At 45.9% G+C, this 13,146-nt stretch overlaps 1 protein-coding gene across 3 annotated transcripts in view; it reads left to right on the top strand.

Moving 5' to 3' along the window:
- Positions 1–9,279, top strand: part of LOC143806205 (class I histocompatibility antigen, F10 alpha chain-like) — a 47,515-nt gene extending 38,236 nt beyond the window's left edge. For 2 of the 3 annotated variants that reach the window (XM_077286331.1, XM_077286330.1), the window contains 4 exons: positions 6,004–6,099; positions 6,560–6,586; positions 7,894–7,931; positions 8,034–9,279. In XM_077286331.1, coding sequence (XP_077142446.1) covers positions 6,004–6,099; positions 6,560–6,586; positions 7,894–7,919 — 149 coding nt within the window. In that variant the 3' untranslated portion in view covers positions 7,920–7,931; positions 8,034–9,279. The remainder of the gene's footprint in view (positions 1–6,003; positions 6,100–6,559; positions 6,587–7,893; positions 7,932–8,033) is intronic. The other variant, XM_077286332.1, reaches the window with a different exon arrangement.
- The last annotated feature ends 3,867 nt before the right edge of the window (positions 9,280–13,146 follow it).

A 13,146-nucleotide genomic window follows, 5' to 3' on the forward strand; every position in this document is an offset into this window, starting at 1 on the left:
CAGCCACAGGGACTTGCCAATACCCGCTTTTTAAGTCTTAAGGCCCCGTCTCACATAGCGAGATCGCTAGCGAGATCGCTGCTGAGTCACTAGTTTTGTGACGCAACAGCGACCTCAGTAGCGATCTCGCTATGTGTGACACGTACCAGCGATCAGGCCCCTGCTGTGAGATCGCTGGTCGTGTCGGAATGGCCTGGACCGTTTTTTGGTCGTTGAGGTCCCGCTGACATCGCTGAATCGGTGTGTGACACCGATCCAGTGATGTCTTCACTGGTAACCAGGGTAAACATCGGGTTACTAAGCGCAGGGCCGCGCTTAGTAACCCGATGTTTACCCTGGTTACCAGCGTAAATGTAAAAAAAAACAAACAGTACATACTCACCATCTGATGTCCGTCAGGTCCCTTGCCGTCCGCTTCCTGCTCTGAGTGCCGCCGTACAGTGAGAGCGCAGCACAGCAGTGACGTCACCGCTGGGCTCTGCTCTCACTGTACGGCGGCACTCAGTCAGAGCAGGAAGCAGACGGCAAGGGACCTGACGGACACCGAAAGGCGAATATGTACTGTTTGTTTTTTTTGGTAACCAGGGTAAACATCGGGTTACTAAGCGCGGCCCTGCGCTTAGTAACCCGATGTTTACCCTGGTTACCCGGGTGCTGCAGGGGGACTTCGGCATCGTTGAAGACAGTTTCAACGATGCCGAAGTCGTTCCCCTGATCGTTGGTCGCTGGAGAGAGCTGTCTGTGTGACAGCTCCCCAGCGACCACACAGCGACTTACCAACGATCACGGCCAGGTCGTATCGCTGGTCGTGATCGTTGGTAAATCGCTATGTGAGACGGGGCCTTAAGGTGGAAAAATAATTAGCAGATTTCAAAGCAGTCAAGGACTCTTCTATCCTAGGCAAGGGATAGGCGTCTTTATGGGTGATATTATTAATCCGCCGGTAGTCTACGCACATTCTCATGGTTCCGTCCTTTTTTTTTTACAATCTCCAGAGGGGCCGCCCAAGGGCTACAACTATCTCTTATTACCCCGGCCTGTTTCATCTCTCTCAGCATGTCCTTCGCGCATTGATAGTGAGCGGGCGGTATGGGTCTATCTCTTTATTTTATCAAGGGATGGTCACCGGTGGGGATTGTATGTTCCACCCCTTCTATCCGTCCGAAGTCCAATGGGTGTTTACTGAAGACCTGTTCATATTCCGTCACTAATCTATATACCCCTTGTCTTTGATGGGTAGGTGTTGAATCTACACCCACGTCTAGCTGTTGGCACCAATCCTCCGATTCTCCATCTGAGCCGTTATTTTCCACCTGACAGGTCGATTCTAAGGGCTCAACGGTTGTGATGGCATTGTTGTCAACAGTATATAACTTTGCCACTGTAGCGTACCTTGGCAAAGTGACCTCTTCCTCTCCACAGTTCAAAAGTCGTACCGGCACCCGTCATTGGTGTACCTCGACCACCCCTCGTGCCGTGAGTATAGTGGGTCTGCTGTCGGTGTACGCTGGTTCTATTAAGGCTTGATAGTCTCGTCCTTTAGTACCAATGGCCGCTCTACACCATACCAGCATTTCTGTTTTTGGTGGGATTACAATAGACGTTGGATCACTCACCCTCACACTGCCGATTTCTCCACCTGCAACTTCTATCTGTTGCCTTAACATTAATACTTTTATTTCCCTCCAGAGAACTCTCTGCTGGCAGGATCGGGCGGTTTCAGCAATTTGTTGTAAGACAGAAATAACTTCGGAAAAGCAGTTCTCTAACACATTCATTCCTATCAATACAGTTGGTTCACAGTTCTGTCGGTCAACATCAACGACAATTATACCGTTTCTTCAATTCTGCTTTACCAATCTTTATGGTCATCTCCCTGAATCCTAGTTTCGGTACCAACTTACCATTACTGGCCCATATATCTAGTTCAACATCAGAGGGTCCTTTATCAATATCTACCTCAGCCCAGTACCTCTTATAAAGGATATATGGTATAGATGAAATCTGGGAACCTGTATCCAGCAAAGCGTTGAGGGGAATTCCGTCCAGCACGATAGGGATGATGGGTCGTCCTCCGATGTACCTGTCGTGCCAGGGTGTTGGGCCTTGAAAATTCATTCCTGCGAAGCGGCCCGCATTCCCAGGGGATTCCCATTTAAATCACAATTTCGTGCAAAGTGGCCTGGCTGCTGGCAACAGCGGCAAATGGGCTGTCCATCCGGTTGGTAGCGGTCACGGGGTCGTCCTCTCCATGTCGGGTATCTCCGGGACCTCATCCATGGAACATCCTCTCTACGGTTTGCCAACTACATCTTGGGTTCTCTCATCTCCTGCATGGTTTTAGCCATTGAAGCAACAACATCAGTTAAAGAGTCAAGCTTTTGCTGAAGAGCCTCATTAGTAATGGGCCCCAGGGACTTAGCACTGGCACCGGACGTAGCTGATGTCACTGGCATTCCCCGTTGCTGAAGTGCATCTGCCATGGGTTGTGTGAGATCCTGATCCCGAGGTGCCTCTGCCAGCTGGAGACGTATAGCGCTCTCCTTTAATTGGGCAAATGTCAATTCAGGGTCCTTAAAAACAAGCATGCTCACATGCCCACGGTGAGAAGGGGTGTAGAGTCCCTCAATAAATTGATCTCTTAGCAGTTTATCGGCTCCTGTGTTAAAAATGGGTTCAGCCAGTGTAAGTGATTTAAGGGCTTCCTGCAGGTTTAAGGCAAAATCTCTCACGCCCTCATTAGCTTTTTGTTTGCAATTAAAGAATTGTACTTTAGCTTTGCTGCTGACAGTGGTTTCAAATGTAGCTTTTAATCCAGCAAATATGCGTTCAACAGTACCTTTAAGATCAGTTGCCCATGCTGTGACTTCTCGCTTAGCATGGCCACTTAACTGCATCATCAGGAGACTAACACGCTGAGCTTCACCCACGGGGAACATATCAAAATGAGCCAGCATCTTTTCCCTGAAACCGTCAAGGGTATTAGGTTCACCTTCATACATTGGAAGCCACGGGCCACCCGGGGTAAATGGCATTAACACCGGCATGATGGGCGCCACTCCTTGCACTGCTGCGCTGCCAGGCTCTCTATCGACACTCTGTCTTTCAGCTGCATTAGCGTCGCCGGGTGCTGCGGCGTCTCCGTGCTGCGACATACTGTACTTAGTTAATCCAGACCCCTCCGGTCCCAGCTTCCGTCTAGATAATGTAGATTCGTTCCTCTGTTCAGCAGGATGACAATGACACGCCCTCTGCTGCCTCTAACTGCCGCACGCTCTGTGATGGTGGATTTTGAAGTTTTTCAGTTAGACTGGGGCTTGGGTAATGACGTAGCTCGATTAACAGTTTTGTGCCTGACGGTTATGAGATGATTACTTCAGGGGATGGCAGCCATTTTTACCCCATTATAGCCAATGGAGAAAAGTCACTTTCAATAGTTTTCAATGAGGAACGGGATTTTCTTTAACAAAGTCAATTTCCAAGACTTTTCATCCAAATTTTCAAAGTTTCAGATCCAATTACGGCACACAATACCCGGTGTACGGGCTGGCCCTATCCTGTTCGTGACGCCAGTTGTGACGCCCGGGAGACCGAGGTACCCAGCACCAGATCAATGAGGTCCGTCTCTTGAGGGGGATGTCACTAGTGGCTTGACCCGATGCTGTGGCCTCAGGCGATGCACAGTATAAGGGATATCATGAAGGAACAGACACTTACTTGGTCAGCAGCAGGTCCTCTCAGCTGTGATGACCCCAATCCTGGATCGACGGCTATTGTCCAAATGAAAGACTGAGGCGCTGAAACGTTTAACCAGTTTACTTCAACAAAAAGGGATTTGCCACCAATACTGTCACCGGAGTCTGTATAAGAACCCTGAATTACTTTGACCCTGTCAGGATTTCCACCTCTTATTATGCGCAGTTTCTGTATGGTCCTGCTGCTGTTTGTGAACTGGCTGCCGACCCAATCTGTCTCTTCTGTGCTCTGGTTCGACGGACAACCCGAGTCCTTTTTGTCAGCTTGCCCCCTCTAGGAGTACTGCTGAACTCTGTGTCTGTTGCTGCGTCTTACCCTGGTGAAGCTGATATCACCTCACGTCCTTCCGGTTGCTGTATTATATATAATGAATATAGCCACGGATCCAGTATCCGTCTCTGCGCCTATTCTGGGTAGAAGTTATTACTACCCGGTTCTCACAATGTCCTTTTTCTCTATTCCTCTTTTCCTACTATCGGTATTACGGGCCTATAATCCGTCATAGGGCTGTTAGGAGTTAAGTTATACGACCTCTCACTTTCAGCTCCTCAACCCAACTGCCAATCTTTTTCTCAGACCAGAATAGATCAAGGGGAGTCTCTGGAGCTCCCCCTTCTGGCCGGAGATGGTAGTGCAGTCTTGCTATTTTAATATTTGTATTTTGTGTCAATAACTATTTTTGTGGCAAATACCCCTAGGGGCGCCACAATTACAGCAGCACCTGGTGACATATGGTTCAGGTACAGATGCAACAGGTTCGTGTAGGTAGCCCCTATTAGGAAGGACCTTCGGACCATTTGATCCAGGCTTATCAAAAAATGATAATTACATTTCTTGATTAGGTATTGATGTTACTACTAGACAAAACCAATTATCTTTCATCTCTAGACCATATGCTCTCCAAAGCACCAGGTACATTAATGACCCTCTCACCACATGAAAAATGTCGGTAATGAAGTCCATTGGGAGATGAGAGCTTTTAAGAATAGTTAAGGCCTGGAGTAGTCCGGTTGGATGGGTTTAGGGCATTTTGGCTCGGGAACAGATTCCACATGCAAACACATATTCTCTAGACCTCAATAGTCAGCCACTTAATATATCTGGCTACAAGCTGAGGAATATCATTAATCCCAGAGAGACCTGCAAGTACTGAGTCATAGGATTTTTTAGGACTCACAGATGGAGCTGAGAAGAAAACACTATTTTTGGATCCAAGTATTTTCTGGTACTAGATTATGAGATCTATGAATCTCTTCAATGATAACTAGAGAAACAGAGAACACAACTACGGTATAGCCTCAAGAAGAGAAACCTGTTCAGAGTCCTATGCCTGAGACACAGAAACTTCGGGAAAGTGCCTCTGCTATTTTTAGTGTCAGGTCTGAATGTTATTACAAAATCAAATCTACAAAAGAACAAAGTCGGTCCAGTCACCCTACAGTTTAGTCTCTTGGCTGATTCTACAGAGGTCAGATTTTTGTGATCCGTGATGACTGTGATTTTACTTCACTACCAAAGGGCACTCTAAGTCCTGACAGCCCAACACAGGGTCAGGTGAGAAGTGTTCTTCTAAGCCAGTACAAGCTTGGACTGCCCGAAGTATCCAGTTAACTGCATCAGCCCCCTTTTTAGTCAAGTCACTCAATGGTTTGATAATCTTGGAAAAAATGTTAATAAATTTACAATAGTAATACTATAAGGGTGGTCTGAAGCTAACACTGATTTCATCCTAAATATCGGACTATTAATTGCAATAATCTTCATGCTTTTCTAATATAAATTAATTGTTTTATTTTATTTTAGCCTCTCCTGGCCTCGAAATGAGGCGTCATCAGTATGTCCGTTTCAGGGCCTGGGCTAGTCTCTGCTCTCCTAGACATGCGTCCCTTGTTAGTTCTGACTTATTAGGATCTTGTAACTGTGCAATATTGTTTTCAATGTGCAGTGACAGTGCGCTCCCTTGCCAGCTCTGATGAGAAGTGATAAGCAGGTAAGAGAGCGCACTGTAAGGAGAGGACCTGGTGCAAAGGGAGAAATGAGACCAGTGCTGCTTCCTTCCCCCCAGAGTGACATCGGTTGCGGGGTCGGGGATAGTCTGTGCTTTTCCTGCTCGCTGGGTTCTCTCCTTACGATGTGCACTCACATTTTCAGTCAGGAAGGCGACATTAGCTTTCAAGAAATTGGTCAATATGTGTACATAGGTCATTTCAGATCATTATATCATATTCTTTTTGTTTTATCCTTTAGAACCTCCACAGGCCTCGCATCCGACTGTGGTCATCACTGTGGTCGCCATCGTTCTTATTCTCACACCCGTCATTGCTGGAGTCATTCTATATACAAGTAAGTACAGAAATAAAGGGCTCAGTGTATCCGGACCACCACAAACTAGGAGATCATCGCTCTACTCACAGCAAAGACCATTCACACTACTGCAGTCTTAAAGAGTACACTAAGGCTATGTTCACATGTGTCCAGCACTGAGTCGTCATTCCATCCAGGGTTTTTACATCACCTGGATGTGAGAATGAAGAAAGAACAGATGGAATCATACTTATGTCTCCATTAGTTATTCTACAATCTTGGGACCTACAGCCACTGATCAGAGGCAACGACCGCGAGCCAAGGAAAGTCGAGAGAATCGCACATCAGTCCATGAGAAATTAGAGAAATAAGACGTCTCCATGTTCATGTTATCTGTAGAAAATTCCTACTTACATATTCAGAAGGAAAGAGGATCTTTGTAACTTCCATGTTTTCCTCAGCTTTCTGTATTTAATCCCATCTCCTCGTCTTATTTCAGGAAAGCAGAATTACCTGGCAGCTGAGAGTGAGTATTCTGCTCTGGGTCCTGATCCCGACATTCACCGTTATGGGTCTAATATACATAGATTTGTTTATTTTGCTCACTTATTAGCGCCAATAATTCCAGACATCATCGTTATCACTGTCCCCATCGGGGCTCACAATCTAAATTCCCCCTCAGTATGTCTTAGCAGTGTGACCGCTATTATACTTATATCCAGTGCGGTAGCGTATGTGATGGTTACTGTATATACGGTACTTTATTAGTCCGAGCACTTATTACTGTTGTGATGGGGGCTGGATAGGTTTTAGGACTGTGGGAAGTTGTAAGGATCTGCCATAGATTGTTAGAAAGCGGAAACAATATCTAGAGACCTTCTCTGCCGCACCGCCGGCAATGTCCTTCCCTCTGCCGCACCGCTGGCAATGTCCTTACCTCTGCTGCATGCCCGCACATGTCCTTCCCCCATCGGGGCTCACAATCTAAACCCCCCTCAGTATATCTTGGCAATGTCCTTCCCTCTGTCGCACTGCCCGCAATGTCCTTCCCTCTGCCGCACTGCCCGCAATGTCCTTCCCTCTGTTGCACATGTCCTTCCCTCTGCCCCACCACAGGCAATGTCCTTCCCTCTGCTGCACCACCGGCAATGTCCTTCCCTCTGCCCCACCACAGGCAACGTCCTTCCCTCTGCCCCACCACAGGCAATGTCCTTCCCTCTGCCCCACCACAGGCAATGTCCTTCCCTCTGCCCCACCACAGGCAATGTCCTTCCCTCTGCCCCACCACAGGCAATGTCCTTCCCTCTGCCGCACATGTCCTTCCCTCCACCGCACCGCCACTGTGATGGCGGGGCGGACTAATGGAATAGTGTAGTAATATCACTACTGGAGGCGGCTGCCGGGTCCTACGCATATATAGTATAAACCGTGTTCAGTGGAGTAAGATCTGACCATGAATATGACACAATAACAAGTGATTGAAGTCCAAATCTTAGTTCTCTTGTTAATCCCTGCATCTTCTCAGAACTGACAGTTATTAAAAAGAAAATATTATTTTGCAGATAAATTTCTCATTTATTGTGTAACAAGCACAAACCAAAAATCCCAGCTCGGCTCCACGTGCGACATTAACGCCTCATATTCCAACTAGAATATAACAGCGTCATCCATGTAATATTCCCAACGAGAACGTCAAAATATAAGAGGTGTATACTGTATATCTGCAGACGGAGCTAAAAGAAGATATGAAAGACCCCGTGTCTAGTTATCAGGGGAACTCTGACAGTTTTCTGGTGTTATTTTACGCGACAAACATTTCTCCTTTTCTCGCAGCTGCAGACGCCTCCTCTGACTTATAAACCTCCGTAACTGTAAGTAAATATTGGATCCTGATTATAATGACTCTGTAATAAACGATTATTGGGCGGCTGTAAGAACGGTATAATTAACCCTTATTATCATTCAATCTCTAGGAGCAGAAAACCTGTCCGGAAGAAGGTGCCATATGTACGGAAGACATTTAGGGCGATTTGTCCATTATTTTGTATTTATTCTTGTTGTTACTGATGTCTCTGTCTCCTATAGGAGCTATTGTAGGGCCCGTTTCCCCGGCTCAGTGTTTGCTATAGACACTTCATACACATGAGCTCATCTCACCTTCATCTCCGGCTGATTTGCAGAAAGCATTTACCATTCGGTGTAAAGAAGTTCAATTTGAAACAAGAAAAACATTAGCTATGTGTTATGGTGTGAGGTCTCTGCAGACACCGAGGCTTTATAGACTGGGGACACATTATCCCCACGTGTCCTGAAGACTTCCCTGTAGATGGCGGTGATTGTCCTTCGTGCTCTTCGATCTCCCAGCACTGACTCTTTCAGATATCTGTGAGTTGAGGATTTCGCGGAGAGAACGTGAACCCATTATAGTCTATTCAGGCTATTCACATGTCTGCAGATGTGAGTTACCGGAACAAAATTACCCATCTCAGTCTATAGGTCCAAGAAAATCACTGATAGCACATGGATCCCAACCTTGGGCAGTACTTGATTAACATCGTAGTGAATAGGAGAAGATTCACAATTTATTTATTCATTTTTTTTAATATGTGAAAATCTCTGAAGGAAAAACTGTAAAAACTGACACATTGTGTCAGGACTCTGAACATTTTTTACCTTTTGTGCATTACTGCCCTTTTCCAACATGGCGTCTTTGGTCTCATGTGCACTTGTCTTCCTGCTATAAAACTCCACCCCAGCCTTCAGTCTGTGCTAGATTATTCTGCCTTGCATCCAGCTCCTGACCTCTGATTACTCCCTGGCTATACACCTGCTCCTGTGAACCAGTGTGGTGATCCTGCTACTCTGCTCTGAGTTCCTGCTTCATACACAAGTCTCCAGTAATCCTCCTTCATCTGCTGCTCGTGTTTACTTTATCTGCATTTGCTGGACATGTAAGCTGCTGCTGCTGCTGCAATAACCTGAGACTATTAACCAGGCCTCCCTGGTTGAGCTAAGATATGATTTGAACTGCCTTATAAGCATATCTATCTGTGTCTGGACTAAGTCAAGGATTTATTCATGTCAAGTATCCTCAAAAATAACTGTGCTTCATAGACTTTCTGCTTGATTGCTTGTTTCTCTGAAGTTTCCTATAGACTGCTAAGCTGCGTTTATTATTTGCACCAAGTGTTGTGGACTTGAGTTTCTCTCTGCACCTGTTTGAATCACCATGTGACAATATAGACTTTACCACTTATAAAACTATGTCCTGTAGTTGTCTTGTTCCACGCAAAGAGTCTCCTGAGTTATCCCCTATAATTATTACAGGATAATCTAGCCTAAAAAAAAAAGGAGACTGCTGGAACAATGACTGCAGAAAGCAGACTAGAGCAGGTGTTTTCCATAATTAGATCACTGCAGAAAGATGTGGAAGGTCTGCAAAAGAAGTTTGGAAGCTTTGAACTCAATCAACAGGTGTTTGGACAGACTGCAGGACTTGAGCAACCGCATGGCAGCCCAGGAAAACAAACTTGCTGGCATAGAGTCCCAGTATGGATGGGCTTTTCAGGACATAAGCACGCAAATAGCTGCACAAGTGACTTTACCCTCTGGGCAACCGCCACCAGCTAGCCCACCTAAGTTGCCCCCATTCAGATTTAATGGTGATCGCGACAAATTTTGTGGCTTTGTGAATCAATGTATGCTATATTTTTCCTACTGATAGATCCAAAGTATTGTGTGTAATAATGCTACTGACCTCATGAGTGCTCGCCTGGGCGAATCCGATGATTGAGTCTCGTGACCCACAGTTAAATAACTTGGATGATTTCTTGGCCACTATGGCATTAATGTTTGATGATCCTAATCGCCGTGCAACCACTGAATCTGCTTTGTTGTCTTTACGCCAGGCTAAACGTTCTGTTATTGAGTATGCCACTGAATTCAGGAGATTGGCGGTAGATACCAATTGGAACAGTTATACACAATTGCCTATTTTTAAAAGGGGTCTGTCTAGCATTGTAAAAGATGAACTAGCCCGCTCTGAGTCACCATAAGAGCTAGAGACATTTATACAGCATTGTGTGCGCATAGACATTCGCCTTACTGAGCGTAGGCAGGAGAAATTTGCTGCATATAATCGTGTTTCTAACTTTTCCCTTCCTTCCAAAGAGCCTGCAGGTAAAACATCTCGGGAGGTGGAGGAGGTGCCCATGCAAATTGATTCCGTTCAGAGGCGCGAGATTAATGAGCGCAGGGAGCATCGCCTTCGTGAAAGTCTATGTTTCTACTGCGGCCAGTCTGACCACTTCTTGATCAATTGTCCTAAGTGTCCTAGACGGCCTAACAAGGTGCTAGCAGCAATAGGGGAGTATAACAACTGTGATGATGAATCTGACATCTCTGAATGTAGCCTGCCTTTAAACGCTGTATTCCATTCACTTTCTATGACTTCACCCCCCAAGGAGCTGAAGGAAAAGAACTCTCACTGTTCTCTCCCTATTAAGATCCTGTGTTCAGGACAGTGGATTTCCAGTTCAGCTATGATTGACTCTGGTGCAGGTGGCAATTTCATGGATATCGCATTTGCCAAGGAACATGGTATTAAAATTCAGCAAAGAGCCTCTCCAATTACCAGGGAAACAGTGGATGGGTCACCTTTAATCTCTGGGCCTGTGGATCAGGAGACCATACCCCTTGAAATTTTGTTGGAGCCTAATCATCAGGAGCAACTTTCTTTCTTGCTAATTTCTTCTCCTCATTTTCCTGTGATTTTAGGCATTCCTTGGTTGCGTTCTCAAAACCCAATTATCAACTGGGAGACCAAGGAGATTATCTTCCCAACAAGGAGCAACTCAGCGTTAACAGAAGCTGTCCCTGAGTCCACGGCTACGGAACCACATGTACAGGTATTTTCTTTACCTCCAGCTTATAAAGAGTTCTCTGACATCTGTTACAAGAAGAATGCAGATCAGCTTCCTCCACGCAGGCATTATGACTGTCCCTTTGAGCTGCTGACCGGGGCAGCCATTCCTTTTGGTAACATATACCCTTTGGCGGCACCTGAGCTTCAAGCCTTAAAAGAGTATATTGATGAAAATCTGGCGAAAGGCTTCATACGTCCTTCTTCCTCACCAGCAGGGGCACCTATCTTTTTTGTAAAGAAGAAGGACGGGACCCTGAGGCCCTGTGTTGACTATCGAGAACTCAATAAGGTAACCGTACGAAACCGTTACCCTTTGCCTCTGATTCCCGAATTACTGGAAAGAGTCTGCCATGCTAAGGTGTTCTCTAAACTGGATCTTCGTGGGGCTTATAATTTGGTGCGTATTCGTCCAGGAGATGAGTGGAAGACAGCATTCAGATGCCGGTATGGACACTTTGAATATCTCATGATGCCCTTCGGGCTTTGTAACGCCCCTGCAACATTTCAACACCTTGCTAATTACATTTTCAGAGATTTGTTGGACCAGTTTGTAGTGATCTATTTGGACGATATACTAATCTTTTCTGACTCTCTACAGGAACATGAAGAACATGTCAAAACTGTTTTAAGACGTCTGAAAGAGAACCATCTGTATATTAAGCCGGAGAAATGCGAGTTCCATCGTTCTGAGATACAGTTCTTAGGGTATATCATCTCTCCCCAGGGGCTGAACATGGAATTTGGTAAGATTCAGGCTATCCTTGACTGGCCGGTACCCAAGAACGTTAAGGAGGTCCAACGTTTTATTGGTTTTGCAAATTTCTACAGACGCTTCATTCAAAATTTTTCTGATATTGTCCGTCCCATTACTTCCTTGACAAAGAAGAAAAAACCCTTTAAGTGGTCATCACAGGCTCAAGAAGCTTTTGATCGGCTGAAGATCTGTTTCACATCAGCACCGCTGTTCATACACCCAGATCCAACACTTCCTTTAATTGTGGAGGTGGACACTTCTGATAATGCTTTGTGGGCTATTCTCTCCCAAAGAACTGGAGAGAAGGGTCTGCTACATCCTTGTGCTTTCTTTTCCCGTAGACTAATCTCAGCAGAGAAGAATTACGACGTGGGAGACAAGGAATTGCTGGCTATTATTGCGGCTTTCAAAGAATGGAGGCATCATCTGCAAGGAGCTGCACAACAGATCATAGTGCTAACTGACCATCCCAATCTAGAGTTCCTTAGATCCGCTAGATATCTTTCTCCTCGTCAGGCTCGTTGGAACTTATTTCTAAATCAATTTAACTTTGTTATCTCGTACCGTCCAGGTTCTCATAATGGGAAGGCTGATGCTTTATCCCAAATCCATGCTGCGGATTCCGTACCTGGAGCCCCGTCCAAGACCATTCTATCTGATGCCAATTTCATCGGAGTTATCCATGATCAGGACTTGTGGAAGGAGTGCAGGGAGGCCTATGAAGGTGATGTATTTCTGGCCAACCCACCTGTGGATATTAATCTTGTCTTTAAGGGTGGCATGTGGTTCAGAGATCGATGTATCTACGAGCCCGGAGGTCGTCCGTCTGCAGATCCTCAAGTTGGTACATGACTCCAAGTTGGCTGGTCACAAGGGGGTACAGAAGACACAAGAGTTCCTGAGCCTATTCTTCTGGTGGCCAACTTGCCTGAAGGATACCAAGGACTATGTTCTCTCTTGCGAGGTATGTGCCCATTACAAGTCTCCTCATGTGGCACCTACGGGTCTTCTACAACCATTACCTGTTCCGTCCCGCCCTTGGGGGTCTATATCAATGGACTTTATTGTGGAGCTGCCTACATCGGGGGGCATGAATACAATCATGGTGGTAGTTGATCGCCTGACTAAAGCTGCTCATTTTGTTCCGTGCACCGGCCTCCCCTCAGCTAAAGATACAGTGAACTTGGTTATACAGAATGTCTTTCAGTTGCATGGGGTGCCGGATGAGATCATCTCTGACCGTGGAGTACAGTTCACTTCAAGATTCTGGAAGGGGTTTTGCTCTGCACTCAATATTAATGTTTGTCTCTCTTCTGCTTACCATCCCCAGACAAATGGTCAGACTGAGCGTACCAACCAGACGCTAGAACAATATCTAAGATGCTATGTCAGCCATCTCCAGGATGAT

Source organism: Ranitomeya variabilis, chromosome 2 (assembly GCF_051348905.1).
Source record: "Ranitomeya variabilis isolate aRanVar5 chromosome 2, aRanVar5.hap1, whole genome shotgun sequence".
NCBI classification, from domain to species: Eukaryota; Metazoa; Chordata; class Amphibia; order Anura; family Dendrobatidae; genus Ranitomeya; species Ranitomeya variabilis.